Raw genomic sequence first — 25,658 nt, forward strand, 5'->3', positions numbered from 1 at the left:
CATCAGTCCCCTAGAACTTAGAACTACTTAAACCTAACTAACCTAAGGACAACACACACATCCATGCCCGAGGCAGGATTCGAACCTGCGACCGTAGCGGTCGCGCGGTTCCAGACTGAAGCGCCTAGAACCGCTCGGCCACTCCGGCCGGCAAGTTAAGTCCCATAGTGCTCAGAGCCATTTGAACAATTTTTATTGGTACAATTAAACGAGTTATTGCTTTAAGTCCTGTGCTCGAAGTGACACGGCTTCCTTATAAGGTACCAATAGGACTGCGAAGATGTCTCACGTAAAGATAGTCAGTTCTAGCCCGTGGGATATATAGCCTTGAACATCGGTCACAATCGTTACAACATTCTTTGTTAAATTTAGAGTACGTACTGAAACTTCGTTGACCACCGCTGCCATAATAAATTGTGAGATACTTCACTACTATTCTTATAAAGGGCGAATCAGAACACCACCGACAAACTTTTCAGAGGTGGTAAATAGTATGGTCCGAAACAAGAAAAAAAACTCTTTAATAAACATAGGTTATAAATTGCATACCTTAAAAGCTATGAACACTTGTTCATCTTCGTTACAGTGACAGACATCTCTTTTAATACCTTAAGAGTTGTGAGCACCTGTTCAGTAGAAGAGAGGTGTTTCACTATAGCGAAGGAGAAAAAGTGGCCATAGCTCGTACAGTATGAATTTTAGAGCTTATGTTTACTAGACTTTTTTGCCGGCCGGTGTGGCCGAGCGGTTCCAGACGGAAGCTCGGCCACACCGGCCGGCTCGGAGCAGTAAACCTAATATTTAAACACTAAATATAAATAATAAAAGATTCGCTTCTTGGCACCGAGCGTGGCAGGTGAATCGTTTCTCTGCCCCCCCCCCCCCCCCCCCCCCCGCCGCCACGGCCACCGCCCCGTCTGTCTGTGCTCCAGTAAGATACGGCTCTTGCTCACCCGACCTCTCTAACGCTATGGGACCATCTGGCGCGTCGTTCGATGAATCTGCTTTGTGGCCGTACCTATTCGCTAGCCTCCATAACAATTCTTTCTATAGTGAGCTTTAAAACGTAGCTACAAAAATGGAATAAAAATGGGCGGGGATGTGTCGGAGACGTCACAAGCATCTCGACGTGGACCCACAAACGTTGCAAAAGAATGCGGTGGAAGTGGAATACACCCTGAGGACTCGGTGTGACAAAGAAGCCTATTTTTGGACATAGGCTACGCTATGCAGACTGTGCGTCAGGAAGTCACAGCGGAGACAGCTCGTGGAGCAAACGCTGTTTTGCCCGCCTCGTTACCACGGCCCGTTCCGCGTCGAGGCCCCACGGGAAGCAGCAGGAGGAGCAGGGGGCTCCCGTGGGGCGTGCTGTGCCGTGTCGGGGGCAGGGTGGGTTTTTGTGGAGGCGGCGCGTGGGCGCGGCGGCGCGGAAGGCGGACGCTATTGACACGGCGGCGATACAGCGGGCTCATTAGCGGCAGACCTGAATGCAGCCGCCTCCAGGGCATCCACTGGCCGCTACAGCCGCAGCTCAGCGGAGCCACTGCCGCATCGACCCGCAGGGCATCCGCTAATTCGCAGCTGCTTTTCCTCTGCCCAGGATGTACACTTGGACCAACAATAGTACGGAAGTTGCTGTACTGACAATTTGCATACCTCCGCTGTAAACCGCAGGGCTCCAGTTTTCATTCAGACAAGGCGAACTCGGCAAGTGGCATGACCCGTTTTCGCAGTAACTTCGCTCAGTGGAAGAGGAGCCAAAATAAGAGAACACTTTTCTCGGCTTATCCGTGGATACTCTACCGTTTCTGAGTAAGCGATCGTCAAAGTTTTCGGCGTAATTTAGATGCCCTTTAGCTCGTGATAAGCGCGACTCAACTGGGACTCCTCACTTTTGTGTCCTGTGTCCGAAACCCGATTATTGCTTTTATTTCTTTTACTTTATTTTTTCATTTATCTACCCATGTCCGTAGAAGGTTACTACACGAATGTTTCTCACCAAGTTGTGAGATATAGGGCGTTATCTTAATTGTAAAATTAGAGCTGGGTTTCACAATAAGCGTCATATATTTATTATTTAACTAGCGAATTCGGCAATGCTTCGCAGTTGCTAAATGTGTATGGGAATTTCGTATACATCCTAAATTCCTTGCTCCCCTCTCTCTCTGCCCATCTTATTACATCCCCCCTCCTTCCTCTCTCCGTACATCTCCTTCTCCCTCCAGCTATCTCTGCTTAACTTCCTCCCTCCCCCCCTCTCTCTCTACCTATATCCTCCTCCTCCTCCTCCTCCTCCTCCTCCTCCTCACCCCTCTCTATGTCCATTTCCGTATGAATGTTCAGATGAGTGTCGTGTAAAAATTTCAGGTAAATCCATCAAGATCTTTTCGAGATTTTCAGTAGCAAAGTTTCCTTTTATATAGTATAAAACTGCTTTTGTTGTCGTTATGAAAACATGTGATAGCAGAACTGTCAAACGGAAGACATTTTTTTTTTTATTTTCTTTTTCATACCGAAAGTACCATTACCGTCCTCAATGATCCTTGATACATGCAGCAATTGATTTTTATTTAAATAGATGTATGTATGTGTATGGCTACAACCTTTTTAAATTCTTATATTTCATTCTTATATCAACACTTAATGCGTGTATTTGATTCTTCTTCAGGAAGATTTGGTGGATTACCATGGAAGATAATGATTGTAGAAACATTCGATACATAGAAATTCTAAAAGTTTCACACATTGGCAATAATTCCACGGCAAACCACATATAACCAATCACTTTTCCGAAAACTGGCGCCTGCAATTACTTAAGAATTAAGATACACTACAGTAATTTCTTCGAAAACAGTTGCAAATAATGTTTCCATTCGTTTATTATTATTATTATTATTATTATTATTTATTCACTAGGCATGCAATTAATAGACGAATAAGGACAACGTTATTTCAGTATACATGCGAAACAATTCGTGCAGTAATCTTCTACGGAAATGGGTAGATAAATGAGAAAAAAAAATAATAATCTGCTTTCGAACACGAGGCGCAATAGTATGAGGCCGCGACACTAGCCACCGTGCCACTGATTCGATTGCACTATTTACTAGCTAAAAGGCACATTAAGTTTCTCGAAAACTTTGACCATGGTTTTCTCACAATCGATCGAATATCTACGGATAAGCCGAGACATGTGTTCGCTCATTTTGACGTCTTTTCCATTGAACGAAGTTTCTTGGGAAATAGGGTTATGGCACTTGCCCTGTTCTCCTCGTCAGTTACCTCGGTACTTTAGATCCCTAATCTGTAGAGAGCAACGTATCAGTCATAAAGAGTCTGTGCCTCACAAAACTTTCAGATATCTGATAAAATAATACGGGTGATGGCATTATGTAGGAAAAACAAGTTAGATGCTAAACTGTAATAAATGGTACATTAGTAGAGCAAGTGATAAATTATGTTTTAGGTGAAGCAGTCATCAACCCGTGGGCTGGTTTGAACACCACACTGCTTTGCTAAGCGTGGTCGTATCTGAGGTGGTATTTTGTTGCCTTCTTGCGACGTGTGAACTGACTTACTCAACCAGTTACAGGGACCTACAGTTTAACGTGGACTCAGGACCACGGTGCAGCAGGGCATTTTTCGCGTTAACAAAGATTGCCAGAGGTGCAGTACCACTGAGTCACCGATCCGCTTTGGATACAGTATAGCACATGAAGACGAAATTAATTTCCAACGTAAGATAGATAAATTAAATTAATGGCTGTTAATGTTAGACGATCTTACAAAGGATGATAAAGAAAGAGACACATCTCAAATTTTAAAAGCACTGTCACTCTGTATGTTGTTATACATGGAAGCGAACTTAAATAATAATTTTAAAAAAAAATGACACACAAGGAATCCAGAGTGCGGAAACGAGATTTTTCATATATTAACAAGATATAGGACGAAAGCGAAATACGGACATACGAGGAAAATGAAGAAGCACAGAAAAGGAAATGGAAAGATCACATCTGTAGTATGGAGAATAACAGACTATTAAAAATAAAATAGAAACAAAAGCACTAAGAAACAGACTCACAAAGAGATGGAAAAACGTAGATTCTTCTCCACATTTGGGCATAATAGGCAAACCGCAACAAGTGTAGAAGAAGATGCAGATGAAAATCAATTTCTCGCTTTCCAAACGAGTGTGCGATTTTTTATAACTGCCTGGCAAATTATAGCTTTGTGCTGGGTTGGGATAATGGTTTACCGAAAGAGCTGTCCGTTCACAAAGCTTTGCTTTCGCCAGTACCTCTCCCCTGCTTTCGAAATTACGCAGTTCTCCAGCATGCCTGGTGGGCCTAGTACTGCTTGAAGAAATGTTATTGCGGAGAGATGGCTTAGCCACGGCCAACATGATACGCCCCAGAATGAGTATTTCACTCTGCAGCGGAGTGGGCGCTGTGCTCAGACTTACTGGCCGTTTAACCACGTGTCGAACCCGGGACATTACCTTGCAGCTGTGCTGATTCGGTAAGAGTAGGTTGTGGGTGAGGCGTACCTGGGTAGCTCAGTCATTTGGAACACTTATTTGTTTATTTATCATGTCTCATGGGATCATGTAAGCCAAATACACTTGATAATGAAACTAATCTATTGATAAGAGAATGGAGATCAGATGATTTATAGACAAAAGAAACTAAAGAATTAAGGACACACGAAAAAATTGCGGAAGTGTATACGGATAAATAAAATACCACAGAGAAAAGTTATTAACTACTGCGAGGAGTTGTGCAGGATAGGACTTTCAACTTGAATTCGAAGACTTAAGTTCATCACGCAGTTTCTTGTTTTAGTTCTGCAGGAAGCCTATAGAAAATGGACTACGTTGTACAACGCACACTAATTTGTGTAGAATGCTTGAGGGAGTGTTCACTAAGTGCAAATCGTACTTCAGTCGAGTGTTCAATCAGCGTTGAGTCTCTTCTGAATAAGTCAATATTGTACAGCAAATCCCATGACAAGAGTTTGAGGTTGTTGTTGTTTGTTGTTCAAACAACCAACAACAACCTCAAACGGGGATGCAATTCCGGGAAACCTGTACAACGGTCTACAAGTAGTTCGCGACCTGACACGTTGCTACAGTTAAGGTTCGAGCCGGCCTGGGTGGCCGAGCGGTTCTAGGCGCTACAGTCTGGAACCGAGCGACCGCTACACTCGCAGGTTTGAATCCTGCCTCTGGCGTGGATGTGTGTGATGTCCTTAGGTTAGTTAGGTTTAAGTAATTCTAAGTTCTAGGGGACTGATGACCTCAGAAGTTGAGTCGCATAGTGCTCAGAGCCATTTGATCTAAGGTTCGAGTTCCGGTCAAGAAATTTGGAATCGGCGCACACTCCTCTTCGGCGTGGGAAATTCGTTCTCAAAATTGAACTATTTTCATCGCTTCCCAACACTTGGATCTTTGTTTGATTCTCTGTTGAATGGAAATTTAAGTTTGTGAAATACATTTTGCTACAATCTATCACACCACGATTAGACGGATGGACATTGTCAGCAGCGCATAAGAACAAGAAACACAGGTGGAGAAAACTGTGCTGCAAATATAAGACGGTTAGCATTGAACAGCGGATAGAGGGAAAGATCGGGAGGGAGGGAGGGAGGGAGAGGGGGGGAGGGGGGATTGGACGCGGGGGGTGGGAGGAGGGGGCATCGTCAGTCCTTGGCACACAACATCAGTGCTCAAGCTCATGCTGTTAAAAGGAAGTCAGTCGAAAGTAGGTGCTATCATAATCAATGCAGGCTTGTTAGGAAATGTTTGTTTCCTTTTGAAGTTCGCTAAAACAAAATACGGATTATTATTATTATGATAGTCACAGACACACTGGACAAATATTTTTGTCGGGATCCCCTCGTAATGCCAATTAATTTCGAATTGGCTGATGCTGTCGAATTTAGGCAGTGCCAAAATACACAAATGGCATCTCGTTTCGTTTCACAATGTGCGACCAGCTAACAAGCCGCTCTCTTTGTGGGCGAGCGTGGGGCCCGCATCCCGTATACACAAATACATTGCCCAGTCCTCCCCTCTGGCCGCCAATCCGCTTTCATTTTTGAACACGTTGCAGCCGACAGCAAAATCCGCTTTTGCGCCGCCTAATGTGCCCCGAGCGGCAGTTTGTAAACGGCACAGGAAGGGAGAACTCGCAGGCCGAGCGCGCATACGTGCGGCAGCCAGTGGCGGGTCGAGTCGATGCTTCCCGTACGGCCGTGTCCTGGATTACTGCACATCACCCCTGAGCCGCAGAATGGGAACCGCTACACCCGGCCGTCTTCACGTAGCCGCGTCGTGCCAGTGCGACTGTAAATCGTTAATAAGGAGACCGGTGTCAGTGTTAGTATTGTACAGATTAGGCTTTCGTGGCGCGTATTTGCGTCTTTGGTTATTTTTGTTTTACAGTGCTGAAGTGTGACACCTGCTAGGACAAGGTCATTTTATTAACACGTGATGTGACAAATAGTTCATCACTGTAGGAACATGTAGGAATATACGATACATTCAGACCAAATGAAACACACATGTCACAGTTAAGAGTACCCAAACAGCACATTACACAGCGTACCCACCTAGGGCGGAAACGCAGACGTGCATTCTCGCGTGCAAAGGTTCATAAAAGTGCCTAATATGACATCCTGCAGTAGATTGTCCCCAGTATCTTGCACTCTTTCTTGCATTTCGGTAAGGGATCTTGCGCTCTCTGGAGGACAAGTAGGTTCCCAGTTCACCATATCACACACGTGTTCCATATACGGGGCAGTGGTTACTCTATGCTGCACAAACACGAAATGAGACTGAGAGTTGTAACAGATGGTTCCCCACAACATGAGACTTGGGGTGGGACCTGCGTGTCGTGGTGGGCACATCCACTCCGGAATAAGCTAGGTCTACGCTGCATAGGTGTACGGGGAAAAAAAATGTTCAAATGGCTTGAGCACTATGGGACTTAACATCTGAGGTCATCAGTCCCCTAGAACTTAGAGCTACTTAAACCTAACTAACCTAAGGACATCACACACATCCATGCCCGCGGTAGGATTCGAACCTGCGACCGTAGCAGTCGCGCGGTTCCGGACTGAAGCGCCTAGAACCGTTTTGCCACTGCGGCCGGCTACGTGCACGTCCATCTCTCCCGTACAGCCAGAATGCACTCTCATCGCTGACGACAACAGAGCGCCATTCCACTAGCTACTCAACTCTTTTACGACACTAGAGTAGCCGTGATTGGCGGTGTCAATTTTATCCTGGCCGGAGTCACGCTTGATCTTAATCATACTGCAAGCAGTCGGTTCCCAATGGTCCCTGATGACACAGCTGGAGTACCATGTGCCCGGATTTGATCCCTGGATGATACGTAGTCGGCCACCCCTGCCCGCACAGTGTCTTGGTCTTGACGTGAGTTTGTCGTACACGGATGTCCAGAACCTGGTCTACAGGCGGGAGAATGTTCCACAGAGCACTGCTGAAATCAGCAACACATACCGGAATACTGTGCCCAACATGGCATCAATTCTTCGACGCGTCCATCCCGCTTCCTGCAGGCCCACAACGCGATGCCGTTCAAATGGCTGAAGCTGTTCAGCGGGAGTACGTACTCGTCGGTGGGACGTGGTTGTAACCTAGAATGAATGTTGTAACCACTGTTCACCTGTAAAGTCAGCACAGTTACAGCCTGTGGAGTCGAAACAGAGGGCATCCAGACAGACCTCATGGTGGCGTCTGATGGGCGATGACCGTTACCAGTCAGGCACTAACATTGCAACCCTTTAGTATGAACATATTGTACCCTGGTGCCACTGAACACAGTCTTTTAGAGTACTTCATTTTTTTCCGGCAGTGTATGAGCATTTTCGTGCTCCTAGGCATGTTTCTGTGCCACACCTTGTGTCTCCTAATGCTGCAGACATCATCAGAGGCTAAAAAGACAGATAGTAATTTCAAACTCAAAAACGCTTAAGCAGTTTGTTTTAGTTTGAAACTACTATGGCTGTTTTTGGTATCTGATAATCTCTCCAGCATTAGGATACGAAGCATTCGACACAGAAACGTGCCTCGGGGAATGGTGATGCCCACATAACAAAAATTAGTAACTATTAGTGTTATTTAAATACGCCGCTTGAGAGCGGTCCGATATCCCTATGCGATACCAGCACAACATATTTCTGACCCAGCTTCCAGCTGAACCCGTGGGGCTGCATGGTAGTAACGCGGCCATGGCAGTCTTGTACTACGGTCATCGGGCGTCAGACGAATCTTGCACTCGTCCATGAAAAGAACTGGACGCCATTGATAGTGGTGAAGCATCCTTCGTTTTCCCATCCATCTAGATGTGTCATGCAAGCGTGTTACAAAACATATGTCAAACACTTAAAGATTCCGTTAAAAGAGGCTCCAACAAATATGCATGACATTCACTTTTAAGAATGGACCATTGGCTCTGTAGAGGACTGTGAACTGTTTTAAAACTTTCTAGCCAATTAAAACTGTGTGGTTGACCCCAACTGAAACGAACTTTTTAGTCGTTCAGGCAGGTGTCTGGGAATTCTGACCTTGCCGCCCCTATAGGTACACACCATCATGGGATTTTTTGTTCGTAACATTGACTCCTGCAGAAGAAACAACAACATTCATTCTGTGAACATTAGACGGATAAACAACTTTGCACGTGGGTAGTACTCCGTAAGCGTAGCCCAGAATTGTGTTTGTATCAGCCTGACAACGCACCCTGTCATAAAACACGATCTGTGAGGCAATGGTTTGCCGTCAGTAACGTTCTTGAAATGGACTAGCCTGCACAGAATCCCGACCTGGAACAATGGAGCACCTGTGGAATGAGCAGCTTCGTTCCAGACCCCAGCATGCAACAACAGTACCTTCTAAGGTTGGTTCAAATGGCTCGGAGCACAATGGGACTTAACTTCTGAGGTCATCAGTCCCCTAGAACTTAGAACTAGTTAAACCTAACTAACCTAAGGACATCACACGCATCCATGCCCGAGGCAGGATTCGAACCTGCGACCGTAGCGGTCGCGCGGTTCCAGACTGCAGCGCCTAGAACCGCTTGGCCACCTCGGCCGACACCTTCTAAGGTTTCGGCTCTTGAGGAAGAGTGAGCTGGCATTCCTCCACAGACATTAAGACGAATCGCTGAAAATGTCCTTAGCCGTGTCAAAGCCGTCATAAAATCGAAGGCTGGACACACCCTATATTAGTGTTCACTAATTGGTGCCCGGATACTGTACAGTGAGAGTGCAGATTAACTTCCACTACACAGGTGGCCGTAGTTAGGGATTTCTCGTCGTCAAAAAATAACTGAGGCAAAGAGTATCGATGCAGTAATACGAATTATGAAGGTGGTACGAAATTTTTTTGATCAGTTTATGGCGGATAACGGCCTGAGATTGGATTTCTGAGACTGGTTGCGATGTTGCCTTTGTTTGCCTTGTGTGGTGTTATGTCGCTGCCGGGCCGGAGATAGCGTTTCTGTGTTGCGGTGATGCAGGGAGGCGTCATCCCGCCGGGAAGACGGAGACGGCCGCTTCCTGTGTGTCACTCACATGGCGCACGCTCTCTTCCCCTCTGTGGCTGGCGGCTGCGGCTGCCGAGATACGCCTCCACTGCCGCTCTTTCCGCTCAAGTCTCTCGTTGACTTACTGCCGGATCCATGTTTTCGTTACCGGCCTTCTGTTGGTGCACGCAGCCAGTCCCCTCAGGGAAGTGACAGACGTTTTTCCGTATCTGCAAATTTCTGCTCTTATTGATTCACCACTACGGCACGGGACACGAAATTGCAGGCCAACTGCGTGGAAAACCATACGAGCCAAACACAAAAAATTTAAAAATTTGTGGTAAGGTCTTATGGGACCTAACTGCTGATGTCATCGGTCCCTAAGCTAACGCACTATTTAATCTAATTTAAACTAACTTACGCTACGGACGACACACACACACACACACACACACACACACACACACACACACACACGCCCAAGGAGGGCTCGAACCTCCGACTGAGGGAGCCGCGCGGACCATGACAAGACGCCTAAGACCGCACGGCTACCCGGTGCGGACAACCACAAAAAAATGGTTCAAATGGCTCTGAGCACTATGGGACTTGACATCTCAGGTCATCAGTCCCCTAGAACTTAGAACTACTTAAACCTAATTAACCTAAGGACATCACACACATTCATGCCCGAGGCAAGATTCGAACCTGCGACTGTAGCGATCGCGCGGTTCCAGACTGAAGCGCCTAGAACCGCTCGGCCACCAGCGGCCGGCGCCAACCACAAAAGAGGTATTCTGTATCTTAATACTGAACACTCGCAGTGCTGTGTCTTCACCAGCTTGGGTAGTGCACTTGTTTAACAATGACCACACATTCAGATGGAAGCACGTTCAATTCCTTCACTGGCTTTATTCAAATAAGTGATACGTGATTTACATAAATTCTCCCTCGTCACTCTCACATCCGAGCCTCTTAGGACGTACTCGCAGGAACATTCATCTGTAATAAAAGCTGTTCGAAGCACAGTTTGTGATACCGACATAACACATACGTTCTTTCATATTAGCTACAGTGTTGTGTTATGTACTCAGTGCACAGACACTCAGAAATCAAACAAAACTGGCTGTTGCAGAACAGTTTTAAGTTTCTGCAGCCCTTCTTCTTCTAATCCGCCTCTTGGGAAAAAAAAAAAAACAGCAGGTATATTCCCACAACTTTCCATACTTAATGACTGAAATGCGAACATGTTCCAATGTGAACAGTAATTCATGAATTATGTTTTGTTACAGTGATTTACGTGTGTAATGATAATTTTGTTGTATGAAGTTGACAAAAAAGTGGTCAGTATAGATGCCTGCCATTTGGAGGAGCTGTGTTCGATTCTCGGCACTGGCAAGGATTTTTCCGTGGTGGGAGGACTGGTACAAGAAACACTGTTTTGTGATCCTAATTGAGGAGCTGCGTGAATGAGAAGTGACGGCTCGTTGGTGTGGAAAGTCGGCATAACGGCCGGCAGTGCTGTGTGTTGACCCCATGCTCCTCCATATCGCAACGACATGACACCCCAACGCTAAGGATGACATGGCGGCCGGTCGATATGCCGTGCCTGCAACATCTCGACGAGGTTTTCGGTTTGATCTTCCTACACCCTCTCCGGTTTTTAGGTAACTTTCAGTTTGTGTCTGGAACTGAAATTTGGTATGCGGATTTTAAGTAACGTTGAATGTAAGTGGAAAAAAATTACAGCCTCTTTCGATATGACAGGTGTGATCACGCCCTTGTTAATTATTCGAACAGCTCGTCATTTGTTCTTAGAAAGCTGTGTGGTTCCAGTTCTAGACCTTTCCCACCTCAAAAATATGTGTTGGTTTCGATGAAGATTGAACCCGCATCTTGGGATCAGTAGCTACGGATGAAAAGCAGTGGAACAGGACAAGCCTAATTACTGGAGCATCTGATTTGGGAATAGAGGTGGGCGAATTACGTTCTGAGCTTCAACAATGTTCAAGGCTAAAATAAATTAATATTTAACGTTGATCTATGTTTCGTCATCCTCAGCAATGGATAATACTTATCAATAAAGGAAATAAATTTTTTATGTGAGTCCGCGATCATTGTGAGTATTTTGTGAAGAAACCTTCTAGATGAATTTCTGTATTTATTACACAGTTTCAGCTGTTACCATGATCAGGTATGTGCAGTTCACATTAAAGGAGCGTGAAAGAGCGACTGGCGTTTGCTATATTTATTGCAAAAAATGAAAAATTAAAAAGTTAAAACATTTTAAAAAATTTGATTCGCCAGAAACCTAAGGCCATGCAAAACACTGTACAGTGTCACTATTAGAAACCCCCGGGTAATCTAGATTAAAACTAAAAGCTCAAAAAAGCATACGTAAACGTAAGTGCTAGCCAACAGGTGGCGCTAGTGTGTATTTTATTTATGTCCTGCATCTCCGTCACTCTCTCACAATTTTCGTATATTTTCGCGCGTGTCTGTTTTCGCTGTTATTAGGTTGTTGCTTAAGTTCTTAGAGTTTTTCCATAATGGAAAAAACACAACTGATACACATAACAGAAACTTTAGTCATCAATAACATATTGTCCTTCACTATTTACAACAATCTGTTAATGCTGCGGTAACTTCTCGAGTCTGCGACTGTAGAAATCACGTGGTTTTGAGGCAAAGAACTCGTCGAGCCATCTTCGGAGCGCGTTTTCATCCGGAAAGGAAGTTCCTTGAAGGTTGTTCGATAGAGAGTGGGAAAGGTGAAAATATGAGGGAACAACCCAACTCCTGTATAGTGTTTGTTGTCAGTCTAGCAGAATGCGGGCGGGCGTTATCGCGGATAAGCGTCACTTCACGCAGGCATACTGGTTGTTGTTCTTGGATTGCGTCTGCAAGACGTCTCAGTTGTTGTTAGCAAATGTCAGCAGTGATGTTTACACCTCGGGGAAGCAATTCGCAGTACACTTCACGGTCGCTGTTCCACCAAGCGCATAACATTGTCATTTACGTGTGAGCGCAGATTTTTCTACGGAGAGTTGTTGCTTTGTTTGGAGTCAGCCATTCCCTCTTTCCCCGTAAGTTAGCATAAAGACGCCATTTCAAGTCACCGGTAACGATGCAGGATAGAAATGGCTGTTGTTACTCACGAGCCAATTGATAACGAGCAAGCAGAGATGCACACATACGGCCACCCGCTGATTTTTGTGATGTTGGGTTGCAGCATGCGGTACCCGTACACCTCATTTTTGAACCTTCCCCACTGTATACAAATGTCACACGATGGTGCAATGATCACAGTTCATCATATTTGCCAGTTCTCGAGTACAGTGACGTGGATAATTATGGATAAATGTGTTTAAACGATTTTCGTCAAACTCGGAAGGTCTTTCTGAACGGGGGGAGTCACTAATGACAAGCCTCTGTATTGTCTCTAATTTCTCGAATTTTCTCCTCGTGGTCAGTACGCGAGATGTATGTATGTGTGTGTGTGTGTGTGGGGGGGGGGGGGGGGGGGGGAAGTAATATGTTGTCCGACTCCTCCTGTGAAAAATGCTGTCCCGAAATTTCAATAGCAAATCTCTCAGTGATGCCCAACACCTCTCTTGTAACGTCCTGTGATAAAACGCGCCGCTCTTCGTTGGATCTTCTCTCTCTCCTGGTTGTGTACGAACATTCCCCATGGGAAGGTTCCTTTAACCGGAGGTTGGTGGCCTTAAGGGTGCCGGGGACTAGGGGAGGCGCGAACCCGAGGCCTTTCGGCACGCTCGGTGTTTACTGGCGCGGCGTGCGGCGGGCAGCCGGCGCCGCCTATCGATCGGCGCGCCGTATAGCGTGTAGCGAGCCGAGAGCTCGTTCGGCCAGCAACAGCAGCGGTGGCGGCAGCAGCACGCCACACCACCGGTGCTCCAGCTAATTAACCATCTCCGAAGCGCGCCACCGCCCAACTCTCTCCGATCACTGCAGGAATGCCCGCCGAGGCACGCCGAAGTGCTGCGTTACTGCCGTGTTTGCGTTTGCTACCACCACTCGCCAACTACGCACGAGTACGCCGCTTGACCTTTGCCAGGGAGCAACGCGATCCGATGTACAGTTCACAAGCGTTATAAGGGAAACTTTAAAAACTGGCTAAATAGCGCTGTGCACATGAATTCAGACGAACGGCTGTGAAGGCCGAAACGAATCCCATTGGTTACCGGCACAGTTAATCTGCTGTAGATAGCGTATTGTGTGCTGTATTGCTAGTTTCACTCTACTTACGAGAGCGTGTTGAGATGTTATACCCCTGACGGCAACACGTTAAAGCCTCATGTGTCCGATGACAAAAAAATTAAAAGAGAGAGAGAGAGAGAGAGAGAGAGAACGAGGACGCGTTTGACGTGTTCCTCAAAGTCTGATGCAGCCCTATTTCTGACTCTGTGAGTGAACACCTACGCGCTAGTCATCTGCTCACAATCTACATTCTACACGCCTTTACTAAAGAGTGTCAAAAGAGCCTCAAGACAGAAATCGGAAATTCCAGTTACAGACATCTAGGACATTTAGAGGAGAGTAAGTACGTAATATTTTGAATAGGAATCCATGTCCGATAGCCATTTGAAAACACGCTTGTTGGGTAGCTTTGCAGCAGGATAGTCATGGGGGTGGAGGTGTGGAGGTGCTTACGTCGGATTGGATGATGTCATTTGACATCTATCCTATCGCTCTGACGTGGTTCGAGTCTCATTCACCTCTCTGGTGTGGTGTGTTTGAGGTGGTATGAATGTGGCCGTTTGTCATCCACAACATAGCAGACGGTCCTGGGAGCAACATCCATTGCACGCGCAATTGCTCGTGTACTCGTTGACAGAGGCGACGAGCAGCTCTGCCATTACCGTGGTCTTCGCCATGCAGGAGGAACATGTCGGTGTATTCTGCAAACGTGTACTCATTCGTGTTGGCCTAACACTCAGAGACACGTGAACGAAGCTCGAATCTGGTCAGAGAGGTAGGACAGATGTCGAATGACATCAACCAGTCCGACGTAAGCACCCCCCACCATTACTACAGTGTTACAAACATACCTAGCAAACACATTTTCAAACGGCTGGAGCACGGAAATGGTACGTTTCTGGACACGGGTTCCTATACCAAATATTGTATACTCATTCCCCTCTGCGAACGCTAGAAATTTAAATGCCATTTTCCGAACACCATGTACATACTATGTGAAATTAGTACTATTTCTCGTGTACGCTGTCTGATGGGAAGTATCCGGACGCCAATACGTTGTGCGACATTGACCGCAAGATGTCAAGAGAGGTGGACGCGGCAGTGTAAAGGAGGTGGGGAGTATTGTGTTGTCAGTAGATAATGATCATGATGATGGATTTGTGGGGCGTTCAACTACGCGGTCATCAGCGCCCGCATAAAGTCACAGTTTTTACGCAATGCAAGTTTTTCATAATCCAATCTAGCCACTCTCACGAATGATGATGATGATGATGACGACAACACAAACACCCAGTCTGCAGGCAAGAAAAATCCCAACCCGGCCGGGAATCGAACCCGGGACTCCGTGATCCAGACGAAACAACGCTAGCCACTAGACCACGAGGTGCGGACGTTGTCAGTAGAGCAGCACAACGCGTCGCTTAGAAGCGATCACTGAATGTGGACTAATCACTGCCTGCCAGCCAAATAACAAATCCATCGGGGACATTTGAACCCCTCTAAAGCTGCCCAAGTCGGCTATTGGTGATGTGGCTGTAAAGTGAAAGGAACAACCGAGGGTGAACCAAAACTAGACAGACCTCCTCTACCGGTGGACGAGCTTGGTCGTCGAACGTTACGGAGGGTGGCTGTAAAAAAAGTCCAGATAGCACAATGACTGTGCCTGGTGGTTTAAACAAGGATAGAGTACAGTGGTCGGACAGCTCCTCAGAGCTCACACATCTATGTAATCAGTGCTAAGCGACACTTGAAGTGGCGTAAAGGGCCAAGCCACAGGACAGTGGATGATTGGAAACGAGTGAATTGGAGTGATAAGTCAGACAATACACTTTGGTAGTCAGATGGAAGTGTTTGGGTTTTGCGAATGGTTGGAGGATGTTACTTATCGTCATGTGAAGTGGCAACAGTGAAGTACAGAGGAGGTGGTGTTACGGTATCGATGAGTTATTCACTATTAAGGTGTGGTCCCCGTATTGCGCTTAAGAAAACCCTAAATGAGGAAGCATATGAACGCATTTTACGGAATTGGGTGCTGTGAACTGTAGAGGAACACTTAACAGACGACGATTGTATCAGTAAGACAATGCACCCTGTCATAAAGCAGCATCTGTGAGGCAGTTATTAGTGTACAACAATATTCCTGAAATGGACTGGTCTGTCCAAAGTCCCAACCTGAACCCAATGGAGCACATTTGGGATTAGAAAGTCTGCTTCGCCCCAAACCTTGTCGTCGAACACGCCATCTTCTCTGGTTTCGGTTTTTGAGCCGACCTTTGTGGCCGAGCGGTTCTAGGCGCTTCAGTCCGGAACCGCGCTACTGCAACGGTCTAATCCTGCCTCGGGCGTGGATGTGTGTGATGTCCTTAGGTTAGTTAGGCTTAAGTACACTACTGGCCATTAAAATTGGTACATCACGAAGATGACGTGCTACAGACGCGAAATTTAACCGACAGGAAGAAGATGCTGTGATATGCAAATGATTAGCTTTTCAGAGCTTTCACACAAGGTTGGCGCCGGTGGCGACACCTACAACGTGCTGACATGAGGAAAGTTTCCAACCGATTTCACATGCACAAACAGCAGTTGACCGGCCTTGCCTGGTGAAACGTTGTTTTGATGCCTCGTGTAACGAGGAGAAATGCGCACCATCACGTTTCCGACTTTGATAAAGATCGGATTGTAGCCTATCGCGATTCCGGTTTATCGTATCGTGACATTGCTGCTTGCGTTGGTCGAGATCCAATGACTGTTAGCAGAATATGCAATCGGTGGGTTCAGGAGGGTAATACGGAACGCCGTGCTGGATCCCAACGGCCTCGTATCACTAGCAGTCGAGATGACAGGCATCTTATCCGTGTGGATGTAACGGATCGTGCAGCCACGTCTCGATCCCTGAGTCAACAGATGGGGACGTTTGCAAGACAACAACCATCTGCACGAACAGTTCGACGACGTTTGCAGCAGCATGGACTATCAGCTCGGAGACCATGGCTGCGGTTACCCTTGACGCTGCATCACAGACAGGAGCGCCTGCGATGGTGTACTCAACGACGAACCTGGGTGCACGAATGGCAAAATGTCATTTTTTGGATGAATCCAGGTTCTGTTTACAGCATCATGATGGTCTCATCCGTGTTTGGGGACATCGCGGTGAACGCACATTGGAAGCGTGTATTCGTCATCGCGATACTGGCGTATCACCCGGCGTGATGGTGTGGGGTGCCATTGGTTACACCTCTCGTTCGCACTGACGGCACTTTGAACAGTGGACGTTACATTTCAGATGTGTTACTACCCATGGCTCTACCCTTCATTCGATCCCTGCGAAACCCTACATTTCAGCAGGATAATGCACGACCGCATGTTGCAGGTCCTGTATGGGCCTTTCTGGATACAGAAAATGTTCGACTGCTGCCATGGCCAGCACATTCTCCACATCTCTCACCAATTGAAAACGTCTGGTCAATGGTGGCCGAGCAACTGGCTCGTCACAATACGCTAGTCACTAGTCTTGATGAGCTGTGGTATGGTGTTGATGCTGCATGGGCAGCTGTACCAGTACACCCTATCCAAGCTCTGTTTGACTCAATGCCCAGGCGTATCAAGGCCGTTATTACGGCCAGAGGTGGTTGTTCTGGGTGCTGATTTCTCAGGATCTATGCAACCAAATTGCGTGAAAATGTAATCACATGTCAGTTCTAATATAAAATATTTGTCCAATGAATACCCGTTTATCATTTGCATTCCTTCTTGGTGTAGCAATTTTAATGGTTAGTAGTGTATGAAGAAACTCAAAGAGGGCCAATCCGTAAGGTCCTCTTGTTAGTGATGCATACAGGTAGTCATAGATGTGCGTTACAAGCTCACTGGTCCAATGGATCAAATGTGCAATCGCCGTTGGAGGGACGGTTGACGTTTTCTTTTAAGAAACGAGTGTTTTTTTCTGTCTGTCTGTCTCTCTCTCTCTCTCTCTCTCTCTCTCTCTCTCTCTCTCTCTCTCTCTCTCTCTCTCACACACACACACACACACACACACACACACACACACAAACACAAACACACTAGACTTGTAAATGTACCTAGTTGAGATGATGGATTGATTGATCGAGAGATGTGCTTTGCTGAAGGAGACCGTGTGGTGCCGTGTTGCAGAACACGTACACGAACGCGGAGAAGCTGCTGACGGCGGCCGAGGAGCTGGCGCAGACGGGCGAGTGCAACGCGGACGAGATCTACTCGGTGGCGCGCGAGCTCGAGAGCCACGTGACGAGCTTCGCGGCCCGCGTCGAGCAGCGGCGGCGCCGGCTCGACCTCGCCGTCCTCTTCTACACGCACGAGAAGGAGGTAAGGCCGGCCGGCGCACTTGTCGCTGCGTGTCTGTCGCCTGAAAGCAACGGGACTGCTAGTGATCACAGGGTAGGCGCGCACACACACACACACACACACACACACACACACAGTGACAGTCTTGTAATTTTTTTAAAAATTGCTTAAGCCATCCTCAGCCTGCTCGTATAGCGTAATGCGTAGCGCGCCGGCTTGCGAAACTGGAAGATGAACCACAGAGTGGAATCCTCGTGGTGGGTTAACGACCGTAGCTCTTGCAGATTTTAGTCAGTCATCCTTGTTCGTTTAGGCAAATGCTGTGCTGGCCCCCTATTACCAACTTAGAAATTACGGCACCCAAACAGGTAAAATACGATCACACACAGAACAATGTTTCCACGATTCACACATAGGTGGCGCACATGTCCTCGCACCCTTAGTTAACTGACGGCTACTGCGACAGGTAGGGCGTCTGGCTGCAAAGTTAACTTTAGAATAAAATTGCCAAACCTTTAGTGCAGGAAACTCCCTGCTAGATGAAATGAACGCTGAACAAACCACGAAGAATGTATGCAAGTCTCATGCCTCTCATGTGCCTCATTACCGGTTTTCCACTTACTACCAGTTCATAAACAGATGATACAGGTACGGAGATTATGTCACACAACTTGTCTAAATGATTCATTCATTTAATTAAAAAAGTAAAAGCAATGTTTTGCAGAGATATGATCCCCCTTTCAAATTCTTCAAAGAAGAAAAACACAAATTATTTCTTCGAATTACATCACGTCCTAACACACATGTAACAACGAGCGAGGTGGCGCAGTTGTTAGCACAGTGGACTCGTATTCAGGACGACGACTGTTCAGACATGCATCCGGCCATCCTGATTTAGGTTTTCCGTGATTTCCCTAAATCGCTTGAGGCAAATACTGGGATGTTTCCTTTGAAATGGCATGGCCAACTTCCTTCCCCCGTCCTTCCAATAACCTCGCTGTTTGGAACCCTTCCCCAAATCAACCAACCAACACATGTAACGGAAATCTGTCTGTAATCGTATCGTCCATGTACTATTACGTACTTTAAAATTATTACCCTACTAGGCACAGTCAAAGTAAGCAAGCAGCAAGCAAGAAACGCCAACCATGTAAGGTTCTCCTTTATGCTACATGTCCATAATTAATGATGGCGTTTAAGATTCTCACAGAACACTGTTTAGTAACGAAACCCAAGTTTCTACCAAATATTGTAATATCTTGTTACGAATACAACAGTGCCACCAGCGGTGCAACTGTCGACATAACAGCCTTTAAAGGTCTGAAACTTTCTGCTAGATTGAAACTGTGTGCCGGACCGGGACTCGAAGCTGTCACCTTCGCCTTACTCGGGCAAGTGCTCTACCGACTTAACTACCCAAACACGACCCACAACACGCTCACACAGTTTCGCTTCGACCTGTACCTCATCTTTTACCTTCCAACTGCCTGCCGGAGTGGCCGAGCGGTTCTAGGCGCTACAGTCTGGAACCTCGCGACCGCTACTGTCGCACGTTCGAATCCTGCCTCGGGCATGGATGTGTGAGATGTCCTTAGGTTAGTTAGGTTTAAGTAGTTCTAACTTCTAGGGGACTGATGACCTCAGAAGTCAAGTCCCATAGTGCTCAGAGCCATTTCAACCATTTTTTTTACCTTCCAACTGCAAGTTCACGTGCATATCTTGCCGGAGTAGCACACTTAGAAGACGACATGTCTCAGCCATAGTTCGAGGGGTTGTTTCCAGAAGGAATTTTGACTTTGTTTCACTTGGAAGAAGAGTGTTCACTGGTATGAAACTTCCTCGCAGGTTCTGTAAACTGTCCCTCAGACTATGGCTAATCTTCAGCTCCGCAGGGCTCTGTTTTCCAGGTGTTCAAGTACCGCGACGTATGCAGAACTTCCGTGAAGTTTGAGGTCTGAAACGAGATGCAGGTGGACATAAATCTATGACGGCGGCTCGTGAGTTGAGCTTGCGTAGCGCAGTCGGTACAGCACATGGCCGCGAAAGGCAAGGTCACAAGTTCTAATCCGTTCTGGTGGATTTTTTTAATCTGGCAGGACGTTCCAGCGTTTTAAAGGCTTAGTTACCGCCAAGCAAATGAAGTTGTTCATTGTGTCTCACAATAACAACGCTAAAGTGGGCCCAGAAATGCCGATAGAATACTTTTGTTTTCTCTAAGATCCAAAAATATTTAAATTTCCTCAAAATTTAAGATCAGCTAACCTTTTTCTTTTAAATGCGTTACATTCAAATCATCATAACGTGCGCAGCTTATTGTTAATATGTTTTGCTACTGCCGATGAACCATTCTCTTTATTATTATGTTCTGTGGACTCCATTTTAAGCTCTCTTCTTGTCTGACCGACATCCTTCAATTCATAATCTTGGAATTTTACGAGGTGCATTCAAGTTCTAAGGCCTCCGATTTTTTTTCTAATTAACCACTCACCCGAAATCGATAAAACTGGCGTTACTTCTAGACGTAATCGCCCTGCAGACGTACACATTTTTCACAACGCTGACGCCATGATTCCATGGCAGCGGCGAAGGCTTCTTTAGGAGTCTGTTTTGACCACTGGAAAATCGCTGAGGCAATAGCAGCACGGCTGGTGAATGTGCGGCCACGGAGAGTGTCTTTCATTGTTGTAAAAACCCAAAAGTCACTAGAAGCCAGGTCAGGTGAGTAGGGAGCATGAGGAATCACTTCAAAGTTGTTATCACGAAGAAACTGTTGCGTAACGTTAGCTCGATGTGCGGGTGCGTTGTCTTGGTGAAACAGCACACGCGCAGCCCTTCCCGGACGTTTTTGTTGCAGTGCAGGAAGGAATTTGTTCTTCAAAACATTTTCGTAGGATGCACCTGTTACCGTAGTGCCCTTTGGAACGCAATGGGTAAGGATTACGCCCTCACTGTCCCAGAACATGGACACCATCATTTTTTCAGCACTGGCGGTTACCCGAAATTTTTTTGGTGGCAGTGAATCTGTGTGCTTCCATTGAGCTGACTGGCGCTTTGTTTCTGGATTGAAAAATGGCATCCACGTCTCATCCATTGTCACAACCGACGAAAAGAAAGTCCCATTCATGCTGTCGTCTGTCAGCATTCGTGGCACCCACCTGGATGACACTTTTCGCATTTTCAGGTCGTCATGCAGGATTGTGTGCACAGAACCCACAGAAATGCCAACTCTGGAGGCGATCTGTGCAACAGTCATTCGGCGATCCCCCAAAACAATTCTCTCCACTTTCTCGATCATGTCGTCCTGTGCGAACCCGAGGTTGTTTCGGTTTGTTGTCACACAATGTTCTGCCTTCATTAAACTGTCGCACCCACGAACGCACTTTCGACACATCCATAACTCCATCACCACATGTCTCCTTCAACTGTCGATGAATTTCAATTGGTTTCACACCACGCAAATTCAGAAAACGAATGATTGCACGCTGTTCAAGTAAGGAAAACGTCGCCATTTTAAGTATTTAAAACAGTTCTCATTCTCGCCGCTGGCAGTAAAATTCCATCTGCCGTACGGTGCTGCCATCTCTCTGGGACGTATTGACAATTAATGCGGTCTCATTTTAAAACAATGCGCATGTTTCTATCTCTTTCCAGTCCGGAGAAAAAAAATCGGAGGTCTTAGAACTTGAATGCACCTCGTACTTCAACCCTCCCAGTTTTGCCATCCAGTTTTTATCTCTGCTAAACTTACGTTACAACCTTTGCTCCAGCTCGTTATGTCTGGAATGCCATTTTAACTTTATTGCTGTTTAATAACTTCATCAATTTACACAAGATGATGTGGTACGGCTATGTTTCTGCGAATTCAAATGGCTCTGAGCACTATGGGACTCAACTGCTGAGGTCATTAGTCCCCTAGAACTTAGAACTAGTTAAACCTAACTAACCTAAGGACATCACAAACATCCATGCCCGAGGCAGGATTCGAACCTGCGACCGTAGCGGTCTTGCGGTTCCGGACTGCAGCGCCTTTAACCGCACGGCCACTTCGGCCGGCTTCTGCGAATTTATCTCGTTTTTGTTTGTTGGTTTCCTTGACCTGCCGTTGCATTAATCTTACCTATTAGACACACGTCGTAATCATTTTTATCGCTATTTGTGTATGTATGTATGTATGTGTATATGTATTTTCGTTCCTTCACGTTTTTTACGGCCTAACTGGTACTATTAGCTCTATTCTCTGCGTTAAAAAAGTGCAATTTTCTCTTCATAAGGGTAACATTAGTTCTTAACCCGCCAGGTTAGCCCAGCGCGCTAACGCGCTGCTTCCTGGACTCAGGTAGGCGCGCCGGCCCCGGATCGAATGCGTCCGGCAGATTAACGACGAGGGCCGGTGTGCCGGCCAGCCTGGATGTGAGTTTTAGGCGGTTTTCCACGTCCCCCTAGGTGAATACCGGGTGGTCCCCACGTCCCGCCTCAGTTACACGGCTCGCAGACATCTGAACACTTTCGCACTATTCCATGGATTACACTCGATGCAGACAGTTGGGGTGCATTAATTCCTTCCCCGGGGGGTACGGGGTGGCGGCAGGAATGGCATCCGGCCACCCCTTCAACTAACATTGCCACATCCGATTAACCATGCCGACCCTGGCCGCGTATCCGCGGGAAAAACGGCACAAGCAAAAGAAAAAGAAAGAAGAAAGGGTTGCATTAGTTCTTAGCATTTACTGTATCTTTTAACGTGGGTTTCCTGTTTATTCCTACCCCTAATTTGTTCTTTTTTCCGGTCAGCAAAACAGGATAATTCAGTACTGCCTGTTGCGCATATTCTACTATAATGCTTTTACGTAGCTTATTAAAGACACTGGCCAGTTTATTAGTTTTATTCTAGCATCCTCAAAACAATATAAGTATGTTATGACAGATAATCGGTATTAAAAAAAAGAGGTAGTAGCAAAATAGAGAGATTCTGAATTAAAAATCAAACTAACTTCTAGACATAGTCTACTTGAATATGTTACGTCGTAATTCGTCAACTGAACAGGCCCAAAATAGTAGTTGGTTGCATGTGACAATGACTTCACTCCTTTTGAATGTTACAGCGTTTATTAATGGTTTTGTTCCTGCTATTCAACTGGAAAATGGCTGTGTAGCCGAAACTGCAGTAGCTGTACAGTCTTCGCGGAACAATATTGTTGCGCAACTCTTCTATATCTAACTCAACAGTGCAGAGATTTGGGTTTAACTCAGAACATCCAAGCGTAGCGATCAGCGACTGTGCGAAACCAACTCAATTCCTCTGTGGCTCCTCTGGCAAAATACCAATAGGAAAATGTATTTCACAACTAGGACTCGAATCGACTCTCTCCGTGCGCTAGTATTCTTGGTTGGTAGGCGAGTATAGTAAATGGACAAAGTGATAATTAAAATTTCAGACCATTTCACTTGAGTGCATGTGGGTGTATTTGGCGTATGTGCATTTAGCTCCCTGGTCAGGCGTGCCATTCTGCAAAGTGCGTCCATTGGCGTTATAATAAGAGTCCCACTGTTGTAAACATGCCCGAGGCAGGATTGATGATCGACCTTACGTCAAACTCTTCGGTGCATTTTGATCGTCACAGTTCCAGCGCGCGTACTTGGAAACTATCGAGGCGGAACTGCTTTAGAGATGATATTGCGATTGCGAAACCTATCGGGTGGTGCTTTTCAATAGACCACACGATATTTCACGCGGCTGCAGTACCGGTAGCCGTTCTCTGAGCGCGTGGATGCGCATATATAGTGTTTCGATTTAGTCCGCGGAGTAGCGACGCGCTAGAAGTGCGGCGTTAACGGATGCCACGTTTTATGGTCGGTCCCGGCGTAAACAAAGCCGTGCGCCGAGTTATTGCGGCATTTTTGCGCGGCCAGCAATATCGCGATATGAAACCGCCAGCGGCACCAGTCGCCGCTGGCGTCGGACGCGGGCGAGCCCTGCGCCACGAGCCCGTTCCTGCTCGTCTCTTCGCAATTACCGCCGTAATTGCAACACGTCTTAAATAAGTAAACACTGAGCCAGGCAGTCGGCGTATTACGGCTCGCATTGTCTTTTAACCGGCGGGAAAAGAGCGGTACTGCAAACCGTGTCTTGAGGGAGAGCTGTTTTAATAGTGTGACACTAATGTTCATCTCTTGACAGTAATGGACCGCTCACCATCAGCCAGCTTACATGGAAAATTGCGAGATGGATATCTTTATTCTTATGTGCAACAGATTTCAGAGGCTAGGCCATACCTGTGAATCGAATAGCATATATAGACACTTATTGAATATCAAGAATAGCTGTACTTATTCAAAGACTACTAAACCGCCACAGATAAAAACTTCAGCACATCTCTCCAGCATAATACAGTGTGCATCAAATAGAATCATCAGATTTTTTTTTAAAAAATCGTAACTATTGTGTTATTTGAAATATGTACGTGAACAACGTACTGTTGGAAAGAGCAAATCCTCGCGTTTTACATGGTTCCCGTTAGGTAGCAGCAGTGTGCGCCCACTTCCGTTCTAGTAAAAATGGTGTCGAGACAACAGAAAGCGTTTTGCGTTCTACGTTTTGCTCAGTGCGGGTCAGTGATAACTGTTCAGCGTGACTTTCGTTCTAGGTACAGTATGGATCCCCCTACAGCACAGAGTATTAGACTATGGCGTGAACAATTCCGAGAAACAAGTTGTTTGTGTAAAGGCTAATCGTCGTCTGACACAAACATCGAACGCATCCGCCATAGTTTCGCAAGGAGTCCGCAAAAATCCGTTCGCCGTGCAGCTCGATAGCTCAACGTGCCCCCGATTTCCGGGTCTGGCGTGTGTTGCGTCGACGTTTACACTTGAAAGTATACAAAATTCAGCTACTGCAAGCTCTTCGTGAAGGTGACAAACAATAACGTGTGAAGTTCTGTAATTTCGTTCTTGCCAAGATAGAAGATAACAGTTTCCTTCCACGCTTAGTGATTAGTGACGAGGCAACATTATACATCTACATCTACATCTACATCCATACTCCGCAAGCCACCTGACGGTGTGTGGCGGAGGGTACTTTGAGTATCTCTGTCGGTTCTCCCTTCTATTCCAGTCTCGTATTGTTCGTGGAAAGAAAGATTGTCGGTATGCTTCTGTGTGGGCTCTAATCTCTCTGATTTTATCCTCATGGTCTCTTCGCGAGATATACGTAGGAGAGAGCAATATACTGCTTGACTCCTTGGTGAAGGTATGTTCTCGAAACTTTAACAAAAGCCCATACCGAGCTACTGAGCGTCTCTCGTGCAGAGTCTTCCACTGGAGTTTATCTATCATCTCCGTAATGCTTTCGCGATTACTAAATGATCCTGTAACGAAGCGCGCTGCTCTCCGTTGGATCTTCTCTCTCTCTTCTATCAACCCTCTCTGGTATAGATCCCACACTGAACATTCCATTTAAATGGAAAGGTGAACCGTCATAATGTGAGAATATGGGGTACGGAACAAGCACATGAATCTGTACAATATGAGAGGGTCTCTCAAAAATTCAAAGTGTTTCGTGCAGCTACA

The 25,658-nt window shown here is 46.3% G+C and overlaps 1 protein-coding gene across 1 annotated transcript in view; it reads left to right on the forward strand.

Annotated features, from left to right (window-relative positions):
• Positions 1-25,658, forward strand: part of LOC126480962 (kalirin) — a 1,643,174-nt gene that overhangs the window by 692,054 nt on the left and 925,462 nt on the right. Inside the window, exon 15 of the mRNA XM_050104391.1 lies at positions 17,922-18,113. Coding sequence (XP_049960348.1) covers positions 17,922-18,113 — 192 coding nt within the window. The remainder of the gene's footprint in view (positions 1-17,921; positions 18,114-25,658) is intronic.

The sequence above is a fragment of the Schistocerca serialis genome, chromosome 5 (genome assembly GCF_023864345.2).
Source record: "Schistocerca serialis cubense isolate TAMUIC-IGC-003099 chromosome 5, iqSchSeri2.2, whole genome shotgun sequence".
In the NCBI taxonomy this organism is placed as follows: Eukaryota; Metazoa; Arthropoda; class Insecta; order Orthoptera; family Acrididae; genus Schistocerca; species Schistocerca serialis.